The 14,851-nt window shown below is 50.1% G+C and overlaps 3 protein-coding genes across 6 annotated transcripts in view; 1 reads left to right on the forward strand and 2 right to left on the reverse strand.

The window, feature by feature from the left end:
• The window catches only part of adcy5 (adenylate cyclase 5), a 29,442-nt gene extending 23,614 nt beyond the window's left edge, over positions 1 to 5,828 (forward strand). For 3 of the 4 annotated variants that reach the window (XM_011613217.2, XM_029834726.1, XM_029834737.1), the window contains exons 10-21: positions 115 to 274; positions 431 to 528; positions 834 to 921; positions 1,036 to 1,152; positions 1,231 to 1,383; positions 1,506 to 1,690; positions 1,791 to 1,811; positions 1,920 to 2,052; positions 2,150 to 2,413; positions 2,495 to 2,699; positions 2,783 to 2,907; positions 3,322 to 5,828. In XM_011613217.2, the coding sequence (XP_011611519.1) occupies positions 115 to 274; positions 431 to 528; positions 834 to 921; positions 1,036 to 1,152; positions 1,231 to 1,383; positions 1,506 to 1,690; positions 1,791 to 1,811; positions 1,920 to 2,052; positions 2,150 to 2,413; positions 2,495 to 2,699; positions 2,783 to 2,907; positions 3,322 to 3,450 (1,678 nt within the window). In that variant the 3' untranslated portion in view covers positions 3,451 to 5,828. The remainder of the gene's footprint in view (positions 1 to 114; positions 275 to 430; positions 529 to 833; positions 922 to 1,035; positions 1,153 to 1,230; positions 1,384 to 1,505; positions 1,691 to 1,790; positions 1,812 to 1,919; positions 2,053 to 2,149; positions 2,414 to 2,494; positions 2,700 to 2,782; positions 2,908 to 3,321) is intronic. The other variant, XM_029834718.1, reaches the window with a different exon arrangement.
• Positions 5,829 to 7,345: 1,517 nt separating this feature from the next.
• Positions 7,346 to 11,126, reverse strand: sec22a (SEC22 homolog A, vesicle trafficking protein). The gene is made up of 7 exons (XM_003962152.3): positions 10,980 to 11,126; positions 9,903 to 10,113; positions 8,906 to 9,069; positions 8,617 to 8,796; positions 8,422 to 8,540; positions 8,265 to 8,330; positions 7,346 to 7,936 (listed from the first exon to the last, which is right to left on the reverse strand). The coding sequence occupies exons 2-7, from the start codon at positions 10,082 to 10,084 to the stop codon at positions 7,736 to 7,738; spliced, it is 912 nt and encodes a 303-aa protein (XP_003962201.1). The 5' UTR covers positions 10,085 to 10,113; positions 10,980 to 11,126; the 3' UTR covers positions 7,346 to 7,735.
• A 1,614-nt stretch (positions 11,127 to 12,740) lies between these two features.
• pdia5 (protein disulfide isomerase family A, member 5) overlaps positions 12,741 to 14,851 on the reverse strand; it is a 29,552-nt gene continuing 27,441 nt past the window's right edge. The window contains exon 17 of the mRNA XM_029836303.1: positions 12,741 to 14,558. Coding sequence (XP_029692163.1) covers positions 14,478 to 14,558 — 81 coding nt within the window. The 3' untranslated portion in view covers positions 12,741 to 14,477. The remainder of the gene's footprint in view (positions 14,559 to 14,851) is intronic.

Below are 14,851 nucleotides of genomic sequence, written 5' to 3' on the forward strand. Positions count from 1 at the left end.
CATCTGTTTCCCTTAAATCAGTTTTCCGAGGGGCGACACTGGACGGAAAGGTGGATTTGGATTCTTCTTTCATAGGATCGACTTTGGGTTGAAAACGTGTCTTCTGTGATTCAGGCATTTCATTTTCAGGAACACGCAGGAAAACATGAACCCAGAGGACGAGGTGGACGAGTTCCTGGGGCGAGCCATCGACGCACGCAGCATCGACCGCCTGCGCTCCGAGCACGTCAAGAGGTTCCTGCTGACCTTCAGGGAGCCAGACCTGGAGAAAAAGGTCAGCCCAAGCGCCGCGGCGTTTGGCGCCATCTAGCGGCGCGGTGATAAATTGCAAGCTGTGTATCACCGCCCCGACTCAAACTCATAGAATGCAGCCTAAAGATGAGCTGAAAGTTAATGTAAAAGAGCTGATGGTTCTCCTTTCCCCACGCAGTACTCCAAACAGGTCGACTCCAAGTTCGGGGCGTACGTGGCGTGCGCCTCGCTCGTCTTCGTCTTCATCTGCTTCATCCAGATCGTCATCGTGCCCAGGTCAGCAGGGATTTGGCTCCCCATAGGTGCTAAATCATTTACTCTAACGGCCTCTGCTTCAGGGTAAAAAGCTCCTGACTATGAAAATGCTGAGGTGAGACGCTTCAGTGTCCTGAGGTCCGCGTCCTGCTGGACGCTTTGACAGGACCGTTTAGTAAGCGGACGGCCAGCAGAGACACGAGGCCGACGGGAGATGATCCAAATGACGTTTGGGTGTAAAAGCTGTGACGTGGGGAGAGAATGAGCGCCGGCCGCCGGTGGGGTTCCTCGCGTCCACTTAATGACCTCATGTGTCCTCCCTGCAGTTCCAGTGTGATGACGGGCTTCTTCATCAGCTGCCTCGTCATCCTCATGGCCGTCATGTTCGTCTCCACTGTCTACTGCTGCTTTGGGGTGAGTTCTGGTTCCGTCTCCTCCCAAACTGGACCGTGCAGGTTTACCAAGCCATTCATAATCCGCATCCTTCCCGTCCCCTGTCCTGCCGGTTCCCCCCCCCCACATTCCCAGCTCTTCCCAGTCCCCCTGCAGACTCTTTCCAAAAGGATCGTCCAGTCGAGGCTGAACAGCACCCTGGTGGGCGTCTTCACCATCGTCATCGTCTTTCTGTCCGCGTTCATCAATATTGTAAGAGATGCTTCACCATTCACGCCCATAACCTCATGGAACTAATAAAGCTCCCTTTCCTGCCCCCCCCACCTCCAGTTCATCTGCAGCAGCCCCGACCTGCGGACCTGCATCATGGCTGAACTCAACATCAGTCTGGAGAACGTGACCGTCTGTCACGCCCGGCTCCTCAACTACAGCCTGGACGGCCCCTCCTGCGGAGCCTCGGGCCTCGTCTGCAGCTTCCCTGAGGTACACGAACGCTCACGCAGCAGTATGAAGGAACAAACCCCAGAGGCACTGAGGAGCAGCAGCGTTCCAGCTCCAGGATCTTCAGATCACACCTCTAAGGACGTCTGCATGTTTCCCTTCAGTACTTCTCCTTCTGCATCCTGCTCAGCCTGCTGGCCACCTCCGTCTTCCTGCAGATCAGCAGCATCGGGAAACTCTTCCTCATGCTCTTCATCGAGGTGCTTTACCTCTTCATCCTGGAGGTGCCCAAGGTCAGCCTCTTTGACAACCAGGACCTGCTGGTGATGGCCAACGCCATCCACGCCGGGTGAGTCATTTCATGGGCGCCGGAGGCGTTTGTGAGCGCGTTCAGGTGTTCTTGCTGCTGATTGGCTCTTCTCTGTCCCCCCCCCCCCCCCCCCCCGCAGTCAGTCCATGAACGGAACCAGGTGAGGAGAGGTTTGTAGAGCAGAACTGAAGCTGTCGCCCCCTGAAGCTAAACACCGTGTGTGTGTGTGTGTGTGTGTGTGTGTGTGCGTGTGCACGCCGACCTCCAGCTGCATGGCGGACTCCAAGGTTCCTCTGAAGATCATGACCCCGGTGGTCATCACCGTCTTCGTCCTGGCCCTCTATCTTCACGCCCAGCAGGTGGAGTCCACGGCCAGGCTGGACTTCCTCTGGAAGCTGCAGGTCGGTGTGCTTCTCCTCCGCCGTCCACGCTGAGGCTGGACACCTTTCTTAGTGGACCTGCTCCACCTGTCCCTCCACCTGTGTCCCCCCCCAACAGGCCACAGAGGAGAAGGAGGAGATGGAGGAGCTGCAGGCCTACAACCGCCGGCTGCTCCACAACATCCTGCCCAAAGACGTGGCCGCCCACTTCCTGCAGCGCGAGAGGCGCAACGACGAGCTCTACTACCAGTCGTGCGAGTGCGTGGCGGTCATGTTCGCGTCCATCAGCAACTTCTCCGAGTTCTACGTGGAGCTGGAGGGCAACAACGAGGGGGTGGAGTGTCTGCGGCTGCTCAACGAGATGATCGCCGACTTTGACGAGGTGAGATGAAACCCCCCCCCCCCCGCGGCACCGCTAACGATCCCCGACGGACGCCAACGTTGCCTCCGCTGCCGCCTTCAGATCATCAGCGAGGAACAGTTCCGTCAGCTGGAGAAGATCAAGACCATCGGCTCCACCTACATGGCGGCGTCGGGCCTGAACGACTCCACGTACGACAAGGTGGGGCGCACGCACATCCGCGCCCTGGCCGACTACGCCATGAGGCTGATGGACCAGATGAAGTACATCAACGAGCATTCCTTCAACAACTTCAAGATGAAAATAGGTGGGAGGTGTTGATCTCCTCCCTCCAGGGAAGCAGAATCCTCCTGTGGTCCGACAGCTTCAGTCTGTCCTCTGTTGTCTTAGGTCTTAACATCGGGCCCGTGGTTGCCGGGGTGATCGGGGCCAGGAAGCCTCAGTACGACATCTGGGGGAACACGGTGAACGTGGCGAGCCGCATGGACAGCACCGGCGTGCCGGAGAGGATCCAGGTGAGGCTGCATCTTCACAATAATTCCACCTCTCTCCTACAAAATAAAAGTTCTCACAAATTCAAACTTGTCAGTAACATCTCAGATGTTTGCGCCGAGCTAAAATAAATGAGTAAAGTTCCTCTAATATCAATAAACAGGGTGAGGCTGCCTTTTAGCTCCAGCCAGGGGCTGGTCGCAGGAAAAGTTAATGAGAAATGGTAATTAGCGCGGCGTCAGACATGAAATCAGTTTCATAATCGCAGACATGGAAGTCTGTTATGGGCAGAGATGTTAAGGAACTCTGTCATCCCTCCAGAATTATAGATTTCTTTTGGAAAACAAAAACAAAAAGAAAGCTACATAATGGCCGCGCATATTGAATAGCACTGAGAGCATTAGCAACATTAGCCTGCTCTCTTCTTCTGCTCCCAGGTGACTGCAGACCTGCAGCAGGTCCTGAGCGCCTACAACTACACACTGGAGTACAGAGGCGTGGTCACAGTCAAGGGCAAAGGCGAGATGATGACCTATTTCCTCACCAGCGGCCCCTCCAGCAGTTAACCCCCGCTGACCAGCGGTGGCTCTGGTTCAGGCTCCTGGACTCTGGGAGGAGGAGCAGGCGCTGGGACGGCTGTCTGAGGCGCGCCCGCTCGTCTCAACGCTTCTTTCTTCGAGCTGCCGGAGCTGCACGCCCGAAACTCGCTTAGCCCCCGAGGGGGAGGAGCCTGCGGGAGAGGCCAAACTTTCCCTGATCTGCCATTGAGACCAAAGATGTCCCATCGGTGTGCAAAGACAGATTTTGCCACCTGTGAGACGAGGTCCCAAAGGAAAGCTGCGCTTGGAGAAGAGTTTCACTCTGCCGGGTATCGGACGCTCCGGCAGGGGGACGCGAGCTGCACCCCTCCCTCTCCTATCTGCCTTCCTCCTGCTGAAATCTTTAAACGTTTAATCCCAACACGACCTCCATTAACGATATGAGCCCATCAGCCATCCAGAACCTGACGGAGGAGCTGCAGATGTTTCCCAAACGGTCCTTTAATGGCGGCTCAGAATGTTTTTGTACAAACGGGGGATAGAAATAGCCCAGAAAAGCATTTTGTCACGTGTTTAATTTGACAAGGTTACAGTATCATCAGCATCCGCAAACACAAAAGATGTCAACCGAGAACCTTTTCTACTCTCTGACATTTTCTATTTTGACTTGAACACCAAACCTTAGCAAATATTTTAAAAATCTATATTTTGTACATTAATATACGAGAGCTGTCTATGAACAAGGAGAGGTATTCAGACGTACCAACTCTGTCACTCTCACGGAGGGGTCTCAGAGGTCGTCCCCCTGCTCTTCACACTGCATTCAGACACTTTTAAGTGGATTTTCCTCTTCTACCAATATTAAAAGTATTAAAACTGAGCGCAGCCGTCGTCAGACAGGAGGAAATATTTGCACTCGGGTGCTTTCAGCCGTCCTGCTCACCCCCACCCCCCCCGCATGGACGATCAGATGGTACGACCCAATGAATGTGCAACGATCTCCAGAGGCCTTTTAATGTGTAAACTCCACGTGTAAATGCTCACATTTATTTGCAACCCTTTCTTCGTATGTTGCGTCATTTCCCAGCATGCTCTCACGCTCGAGCTCTCTACTGTGGCTGTTTCATCTTTCCTCCTCCTTTTAATTTAAATGTCAAACATTACAGCTGGTTCTGTCTCTTGGCTGCGTCTTAGAGGACAATCATCAGCAAATGTCTGGACGGTGTCAAGTTTTAAAAGCTCATTTAAGCCCACAGCTTAAAGGACGAACTAGGAATTATTATTTACATTTTTTACATGGGCAGAGGAGAAGAGCTGACTTTTAAAGAGTAGAAATCAACTCCCGCTACGTCATGAATGCTGAGTGTCGGCAACATGAGGACAGAGCTGAAGGCAAAGCGCTGCTGCTTGGACGGCTCAGGTGTGTGCAAAAACTTGAACTTGGACTGTGATTATAGCTGGAATTCCTGATTTTCCTCCCACCTTGACCCTTCAGGGTGGGTGTCGTTATCCCAGGAAGCCAGCAGGGGGCGCTGGTTTTTTATTGCCAAATAAAATACTTTATTCAGAGAATGAACACTGCTGCCTACTTTAGAGTTGAAACTTGACACCGAGTCCAAACATCTGTGGGTTTGCACTCTGCCCTCTCGGGTTCTGCTGAGGCTGCAGCCATCTTTCCTCACCACTGGTCCAGCTTTAGGTTCCACAGCCACGCAGCGCCCCCTACTGTCCGGGAATAGGCCACTATAAACCAGGCGTGAAGAGGACAGGATTAAAGCGAACTTCAGTGGAAAACTGGATGGCTTTTGTTTTCATGCCAAACACTATGCTTTTTTTTTTTTTTTTAAACAGTCAAATAAACTTGAGATTTTTTTTTTCATGGGATCAACATGATTTCAATGTTCCGGTTTGTTTACTACCTTTAATAACAGCTTGCTTAAAAACCTATTTTCTTTGACCATAAGAATGCAGATCGGTAACAGGACCTAATTACTTATTTATTGCTTTAATTTTATGTGTTTAATCAACGTCCGGATGGGAAAATGCAAAATCAATGCAGAACAGTGGCTGCGAAGGATGAACGCATCTATGTGTTTGAGATATAAGTAAAGTTCCACATTAACATTTTACATACTTTTAAGTTAAAATATTTTGTTTAAATTCCTGCCTCTAAAGAGTTTGGGTGGCGGGGGTGCTGTTGTTCACACCATGGCCAGCAGGTGGCAGCAGTACTGCACCACGTGTTAACGACCATATAGACCATAATGTGTAACGCACGCGCTTTAGGGCGCTATAAATGTAATCATCTCATCAACTGTTTGATTGGCACATTTGGTGTTATTACATATATCACACACATCATTACACATTTATTCAAAAAGCAGAACGATGCTAGAATAAAAAGTACCTGAACCGGAGTCGGGAACCAAAAGTCTGCCTGGAATCTCGGCTGAGCCTCAACGCCTCAGAGGCTCGACGATCGTGACCTTTCGGTGCAGATGAACCCGTGTCTGTGCGCTGCTCAGCATAAAGACATTACTGCTGACATTTCAGGTGAAGCATTAAGCCTATAAATTATGCTTCAAGTACTCCCCTATTACACCTACAGGAGCCATCAGTCACCCTCCACCTAGAGGGAAAAAGAGCCCCCCCCCCTAACAACCCTATTACTCTAAAGCTGTTATATTCTTTTCCAGTGGAATATTACTCTAAAACTGTACAACTGCCCAAACCAGTCAAGCCCTTTTCAGCATTTAAGGCAATCATGTTTTATTGGCTTAAAAGTTCCAAATTCCTCCGTGTGTGTGTGTGTGTGTGTGTGTGTGTGTGTCAGGTGACCCACGACGTGTGTGCTGGGTGTGTGTGTCAGGTGACCCACGACGTGTGTGCTGGGTGTGCAGCTGCGGACGGAGATAATAAAGAGAATCTGATCCAGTGAGGATCAACTTTGAGCCCAGAAAATTCGAGCCATATTGCGAAAACAGCTATTAGGTCATGAAGGTGTGGCGCTGCTGCTGGAAGTGGAGCCTCAGAGCGGCCATGAATCATGGGAGGAGGAGGAGGAGGAGGAAGAGGAGGGGGGGAGGAGGGGGAGGAAGAGGAGGAGGAGGGAAGAGGAGGAGGAGGAAGAGGGGGAAGAGGAAGAGGAGGAAGAGGAGGAGGAGGGGGAAGAGGAGGAGGAGGAAGAGGAGGGGGAGGAGGAAGAGGAAGAGGAGGAGGAGGGAAGAGGAGGGGGAGGAGGAGGAGGAGGAAGAGGAGGGGGGAGGAGGAGGAGGAAGAGGAGGGGGAGGATGAAGAGGGGGGGGAGGAGGAGGAGGGGAGGAAGAGGAGGAGGAGGGAAGAGGAGGGGGAGGAGGAATAGGAGGAGAGGAGGAGGAAGAGGAGGGGGAGGATGAAGAGGGGGGGGAGGAAGAGGAGGGGGAGGAGGAGGGGAGGAAGAGGAGGGGGGAGGAGGAGGGGAGGAAGAGGAGGGGGGAGGAGGAAGAGGAGGAGGGGGAGGAGGAAGAGGAGGAGGAAGGGGGAGGATGAAGAGGAGGAGGAGGAAGAGGAGGAGGAGGAAGGGAGGAAGAGGAGGAGGAGGAGGGGGGAGGAGGACTTGCAGGAGTCCCCCGGCACATGGAGGCTGCAGACGCCAGATGGACGCCGAGCGAGGCTGATTGCAAAAGCCACTTTTCATTTCCACTTATGGCCTCTTCCAGAAGAGGGGGGAGTTTAAGGGAAACGTTCCCGTTGTGACGGCCGGCGAACAAGCAAATAACCGCAATTCCCTCAAATGTCAACACTCACGTTGACGTCCTCCCGGCCGGGAGCAGAACCATCGAGTCCCCCGAGCTCTTTAGTGACGGATGGTGGAGACGCTCGTGATGGCCGAGCTCCTGCTGAGGCCCAAGAACCAGCTGAGGTCAGTGGGATGGACTCATCCTTTTAGGGTTCAGGCAGCGTTTTATTTCTTTCACAATAATACAGAACAGTCTCTTCAAGCTTTCATTTCATTCCCTAAATAAAGAAAAATGCTTGTTTATCGCTCAACACTACTTAAAGTATAAATAGAGTTCTAACATCATTTTAAAAGACACAGCTGTGGAACATGTGTGAGATGGACCACACTTAAAAGGGATTAAAGCAGGTTTGCAGATTTACAGATAACAGGAGGAAGAAAAAAAACTTCCAAAAATAATCCGATACGGGCTGAAATTCCTCCAGGTCCAGGCCGAGGCCGGCGCCGCCGTCGTGGTGGGACAGAAGAGAGGACCCTACCGCCCTGGTGGGGGGGGGGGGGGGGGGGGGGGGTGGTTGCAGCATTTGGTGGTGGTCAGACGTTGTAGTCGGGGGCTTTGCCCAGCGGCTGCCTCAGTCTGATCTGCAGGGTCATAAAAGCCCCCACGGCCACGTGGAAGAGGATCTGCCACACGTTCCTCAGTTCGTACAGATACATGTTGGACAGGCAGACGAGTGCAAAGGCCAGGACGGATTTGCTGCTCCTCCACACGGCGAAGTAGGCGAACAGGTAGCACTGCAGTGGAGACAGACGGCAGTTGGAAGGCTGCGACGCATCGGCCGGCTGCTGACACCGCCTCGCCGTTATCGCCCTTCGCGGGTCAATAAGTCGCCTCAGCACGCGCAAACTCTGATGACTCTGTTCCCTCCCGCGGGCTTTTAATCGGCGCCGCCCCATTTAGCGTAAGCAGCCGAACAAAAGGAGCTGATGGAAACGCTCCGAGGGCGGCGGCGAGGTGACAGGCGTCGCGCGTTCGCTAACGTTAGTCTAGCCGACGAGCGGGAAAGCGCAGAGCTGTTCGTCAGCGGGCGACGGGCCGCTCTCGCCGGAGACAATCACTTACCTGATACAGGCAGGCGGCCGTGCCCAGGAAGAAGGCAATCACGTAATTAAAGTCTTCCTCCTCGTTCTGTGGGGAAAGTCGCCCTTTTAGCGCCGGTCGTGTCGGGAAAACAAGGCGTCAATCAAATCAAGGAAGAGGGTGCTGGAATCTGCCGTACCTGCAGCACGCTCTCGATGGCGTGCACGCCCCGCAGCAGGTTCAGGCCTCCGCAGAGCACGCTCAGCACGCAGGAGACGACGCCGGGGAGGGACACGGGCTCCAGCATCAGGCTGGGAGCTGGGAGAAGAGAAAGGGACATGGCTGATTGGGCAGCACACACAGGCAGAGGGCAGATGTGGAGGTGGCCTCACACCTAAGCCCTTGTATTTGGAGGGTACGTGCGCCGAGTAGCCGTTGACGGCCCGCAGGTCCTCAGGGGACAGCTGGTAGGGCGGCCGCAGCTTGATCTCCATCTGCATGTCGGCCAGGTTGATTTTGGTGGACAGGGAACGGGGGCTGTTGTAGCGCTGCTTGGTCTTCTGGATGAAGGTGTCTGGTGGGCGACGAATTAAAACGTAGCAGGTGTCATCAAGGAAGGAACATGAAATTGAACGGACTCATCGCTGAGCCTGGCGGTGACCTCTGACCTGCCGAAGACTCACCAAACTCGATGAAAGAATACGGCCGCAGGGCGCTGCTGATGCGTTTCCTGTCGTAGGTGACGATGAACTCTCTCTGTAGCTCGTCCAGGAAGCAGAAAGCCAGAACATTTGGGTAGTTTGAGGTGCACACCATCAGGTACCCGACACCCAAGGAGCTGGTGAAACTGGGACACACACTCTGGCACCATTACGATCAAACTCTTGGGTTAAAAGAGGAAAACACCCGCTAGATTTCAGCCCCTTTTGTCCCAAACCCGTTTCACAGAAGTTGACGTCTGTATTCATCTCAGAAGTATTTTCCTGCTCCGTGGTGATAATTGATGCAGAGGACATAAATCCGATTCCCCCCGGAAAAGTCATCGTCTCCATCATCTTTACGGCTCAAACAACATCCGAGGGGAAAATCGATCATGGCGGCGACGCCTGAATCACCGCGCGGACCATAACTGTCAACAATCAGCACAGATTGATGGAGATTATCACGTGGAGACCAAATAAAAAGGAGCCGTAGACGGGGGAGATGTGGCACCACTGTTCAAGATCATTAGTGTTAGTGGAATAAACAAAACTGGAGCTTCTATGATCACCTGTGAGCGGTTACAGAATGTAAAGGTAGATTTGCTTGAGTGAGACGTCCATCAGCGAACCGTGGCGAGTGGCTTCACAAAGGCTGTAATTCACCCATTAGCAGCTGATTCTGGTGTCTCGTGGGCTCATTTCCTCTGGCTAAAAAGGCCATTTGTCTGTCAACAGTGCTTGAGGTTGTCAAAGCGTCTCCTAAAGAGCAGCAGTCTTTGGGAGCCGTTTGACTCCTGCGGCGAAGGCCAAGATGTGGAGTCTTTCTTTGTGCTACGGGCGTGGGCAGGAGGCTAATCTGACTAGAACAGCATCACAGGAGGAATATTTGCATTTCATAAAAAACAATCGATAATATACTGAAGTGTGTCGTCAGACGACACCCTTGAATTAGCAGTGAGAAAGATCCAAGATGACCTACTTGACATTGTACGATCCAGCCTTAAGTGTGCAGCGGTCGGGGAACTGGCCGAGTTTCTTGGAGAGACCTTTGAGGTGCTTCTTGGTTTCCAGAAGCTCCTTATCCTGCTCGTAGTCGGTGGAAGCAGACAGAGGCAGGCCGTCCTCCACTCGAACCACAGAGGCGAACAGCACCATCGACATGTTGGACCTATGACAACGTCACTGGAGGCCTGAAATCAAGAGGGAAGAAACATTTCCAGCTTCATCTCAAGGTACACCTAAAGCTGGTTCCAAATCATGACCCCGTTTTACTGCACAGAACCTGACTCCAGTGCCTAGAAGCTCGTCCTTGCTCATTGACAATCCCAGAGCACAGTTATATAAAGAGTAAATATGTCATGACAGATACCAATCAGCAGATATCTGCTGATGCTTGATGTATAGGCAATGACAACACTACGTACAGAAATAAATGCTCTTATCTCTCCCTAATTACCACCACTGTAGTGGCCCAGAGCGGCGTGCAGGATTTAGTCAGTTTCCCTGAGCAAGTGTCACATAAAGCCAGTCTTCATATGGCGATGTTGTCGGATCAGTGTTTTAAACCTGGGCCGTCCATCCAGGGACTGAAGGAAAGTGCGTTAGAACCATGGACAGCTCCACACAGACAGGATGAGAGTCCCCGGAGGTGTCCTCCTCAGATACGCGAAATTTAAATCGTTTAATATCACCGAGCACCTTTTTAATGCCCGAAAACGACGTTTTGCTTTGTCGTTTACGTCACTCAGGTAAACCTTAACAACAGTAGATGTGAGGACGCCTTCGATTCATTTAAGACCTGAAAACTCCAACCAACAGAGGGGGCATACGAAGGCGTATTTTTAAGAAATGTGAATTTAGATGGGAACAGTACCAGAACTCAGTTCCAAGGCTTGAAACAAAGCCATTAATAGCAAACTACTGGAATTACCTCGCTAATTCCTTTTAACATATGCGGGCTAATAGGCTAGTTATCTAGCTTGTATTCTCACAACTCAGGCAATTGTCGTATAAACAACGACACTTTTTGACAGCCGCTAATTTAGACAATTATTACCGTGTAGGCGAAAGCAGCACCATGTGGACATCTAGGATGCGCAGGTATCAAGCTATACAGCTGTTTTTAGCCAATTAAGCTAGCGGTGTGGTTTCGTGTGTTTACGTGGCTGTCGAGCTGTGCATTGTGGGTAAAATCCAACTCTCGTCTATCGCGATAACTCCGAAATAACCCGAGACTCATTTTGAAGTTGTTTAAAATTAGTTTATTTTTAGTCCTAAACTTATTATCTCGAATTTTAAACCTATTTTTTTGTTTCGCACGCATTTCTCAGAACTAATTAAAGTTAAGTGCAAATTAAAAAGTTACTTAACAATTTTACAGAACAAGCTCAATTAAATGCAACTAACAATAATGCGGCGCCGCCAGTACTGCAAAATATAGCAAATCCATGAATAAAGATTGATATTTAATGTTTTTCAATATATTCATGAATATTATTATTTTACAAATAACCCCCCCATCCCCAAATGCAAAAATGAAATTTACAGACAGGGACTGCTGAGGCACCTTCACTGGCATCGGCACCCCCCCACTATCCTCCCCTTATTTTACATTTCCTGTCAGAATAATCCTAAATAAATGATAAAGCATAAACACAGTGACGGTTAACGGTCTCATCATTCACAGTTTTGTGTGTGTTTGTGATGGACATCTTTTCCTGCTGACTGGCTGACAAACAGCCCTCCATCCCAGTCATGTGGTCCATGAAAAACCAGTTTGGCCGTTCATGCTGAGACCAGCAGAAAAATAACTGCAAACTCGTCAGCACTCAAATGCATTAGTGGCAATCAGGTCTTTCCCCCAGTGGCATCATGATTTATTCTCTCTCTTTATATAGATTATAGTAAATTCTAAACAAATACCTGCACCACATCCTGTCATAGTTTTAAAGCCCCTGAACTCTTGTCTGAGAGCCAAATTACTGGTGTCTTTGGAGGCTTCAGCAGCAGGTGATGAAACTAAATCTGCAAACAGAAAAATCCTAATCTAATTTTTATGTCAACATCACATTTTTAGCAAGACAGGCTCTGTTGTAAAGTCACACAGAGCAGTCAAACATGCATTATGGAAAAATTAATTTCAACCCCAGCTGCGTGACTCTTTATCAGACTCTTTTAATTAGCCACTTGACAAGATAATGGAGCTACTGAAACACACGGTGGAGCGACTTCAAATATAACCAGAATCACTCCACAGATGCCACTTCTGCTGCCACCCAGGAGTCTTTCAAATTCAGGGATCTAACCAAAAGTTTGTCTTCCCTTATTTTCCTCGTGAAGGGGGGAATTTCAGTCAGGCCTGGATGACCTGATGACCTTGTTTTGGCTCTATCGTGGGCATTTGTTTTCTCTTGTTTAACAAGGATGTATTTTAAAGCTGGACAGTTTATTGGCCAATCAAAAGAAGCAGATATTGTCGGAACAACCTAATAAAAGGCTCACTGCACTCCTCACTGTTGACTGACAGCTCCTTTGGTTCGAAGAGCAGATTTCTCTGTTAAAGCTTAGATTTGAATTAGTTAAAGAAAATCTTTATCTCGGTCGATCATATTCCAAGAAATCTATTTGTTATTTTTATCCAATCCAAAGTGTTTAAAGTCAAATTTAAACTGGTCTATACGTGCATGCAACACATTTATCAGACATTCTTTTCGAGCATAAATGAGTTATGGTTTCACTTTTGATCAAATTGCTTCATAAATGTTGCACTTCTATGAAAAAACAAAGCCAAAAAACACAAAGCAGAGTGGACGCGCTGTACGATAGAAACAAAAATGATCCGAGTTTATTGGGTTTTTTATTTTAAATGTCAACGCAGGAGGAAAAACTGTACGTATGTCTGGGAGGGGGATCAATCAACAAAGGCAACTATGAGTTCTTGGCATAAGTGTGAGTTTTCCCCACAGAACTGGGACGGCTTTGGAATTAAAACAGAGGTGGTCGTTCAATTATTCAGCCAAACGACGTGACTGTGGAGGGTAAAACCGGTGAAAACAGCAACAGTGAAGAACACGTGCAAACCACTCTCACGTAAAACAGTCACTTTCAACAATGATACCAAACGTTCAGACCCACCAGAACGGACCCCACGCTCCCCTCACTCCTTTAGGAATCATGATAATGGATCAGAAACATCTACTGACAGAACATCTCAGTCTGGCCAACATTTAGCACAAAAAACAAGCTTTTCTTCTCTGGGGATACAAATGTAAACAGTTTTTAATTTGGTGGCCTATGGGGATCGGAATTCTTCCACTGGAATGCACAAATTACAAAGGAATTCCCTTTAATTGTTCCTCGCTATCCCTGAGAACTGTTTCATAGTGACGAAAGTAAAGTCCTGAATAATAAAACAACTTCAGCTACAGAGAGATTATTAAATATTCATGTTGGCTGATGAGCAGGAGCTGAAAACACAACATAAACTGCACTGCCATAAACGTTGGGAATACTTGGACCTGATGGGGGGGGGGGGGAACGGCGCCCAGCGGTGAGCCGTGGCGTGCAGACAGACCGAGGTCACAGAAGTGTCACCGCGGGTCCTCGCCGTCGCTCAGCAGCCAGACCTGCCGTCCTGAAAACACACCCAGGGTGGCTCTTCTCCCCGGCAACGCGCGAGCACAGAGGGATTGTGGGAAATGCCGACCCGGTGTTCAGGACAGACGACGTGTTGGGTGTTGACAACATCTGGGAATGTACAAAGCGTGGAAATATCAAGGGCATTTGCAGCAGAGTATTTGGCATTTCACGGTCTTATCTTCTTCTTTGACGCACTCCGGATTAAGATTCGCAGGCAGTGCAAAACCACCAGGCCTCCGATGCACTTTACATATTTGAAACTTCCGTATCATTAAGGCCACAGAGTTGAGCAGACGAAGGGGTTCGAGCCCTTCGGAGTCCAGATTCATGCAGAATATTGCCACACTTTGGTCTAGACCAGGACTCTTCCTCATCTCACCATCTAAAGGTCCTCCCAGTGACACATGGGGGAGATTAAAACAACATTCTGGACGACGCTGAGCTGGAGACGGGGGGAGGGTTTTGTAGAAAATCCATCAGGTGAACGTCTCCAACAGAATCAGAGCAGGTGTGATGGGACCGGACTGAGAACCCCTGTGGATCCAGCGCCGGCCGGTGCCACCTGTGAGCGTCGTTACTCACCGTCACGAGCGGCTCCACATTGCATAGATATAGTATAGGGTGTAGCCTCTCACACACGCAGTCACAGTGTTCGGGGGGGAGAAGAAAGAGAAGAAGAAGTAGAAGTAGAAGAAGAAGAAATCACTGCAGTTTCTGCCTGTCAGCATATCCATGAAAACAGGTCTCGAGTGGTCGGTGACCGTAGGTCCTCTGTTGTGTTATTACAAACAAAATCACTGATATAAAAAAAGCCTTTCACTGAGGTCATCGAGTCTCCCACGTCAGTGCTCATAGGGCCCTAGCCAGGGGTCAAGGGTCACAGTGCAATGACAAATGAAGCGGCGGGTGGCCGTCCTCAGAGTTCTTCCTTCTTCTTGCCGACCTTCTCCTGGTCTCGTCCTCTGAGGTTGCGCATGAAGCCCGTGAAGCCGTCCTCCTGTGGAGGCAGACGACAGATCCATCGTTTCACAACTGGGAGCCATTCGTGACGTTTTATTTGAATAATCTGATGCGGCTCAGAGCCCCGTTTCAAATCAGCCCGCAGGCACAAGGATGAGAGAATTAAACCCAAAGGTTCGCCCGGGTTCATCCTGTTGTAACCCAATTAGCAAAGCCCCGTTTCACACACCCGACAGTCGCACGAGCCAGTTTTGTGAGACTCAGACGTGTGGAGCAAAGAGACAGAGACTAATCTGACCACATTAAAGAAGGGAAGACATCTTGTTATGG

Source organism: Takifugu rubripes, chromosome 1, assembly GCF_901000725.2.
Source record: "Takifugu rubripes chromosome 1, fTakRub1.2, whole genome shotgun sequence".
Classification (NCBI taxonomy): domain Eukaryota; kingdom Metazoa; phylum Chordata; class Actinopteri; order Tetraodontiformes; family Tetraodontidae; genus Takifugu; species Takifugu rubripes.

Excerpts from the sequence above, each read along its gene's own strand:
- sec22a (XM_003962152.3), bottom strand. The coding sequence starts at position 10,084 with ATGTCGATGGTGCTGTTCGCCTCTGTGGTTCGAGTGGAGGACGGCCTG. Across the intron at positions 9,070-9,902 it reads GCTGGATCGTACAATGTCAA|TTTCACCAGCTCCTTGGGTG; the intron begins GTAGGTCATCTT and ends TGTGTGTCCCAG. Across the intron at positions 8,331-8,421 it reads CCATCGAGAGCGTGCTGCAG|AACGAGGAGGAAGACTTTAA; the intron begins GTACGGCAGATT and ends CTTTCCCCACAG.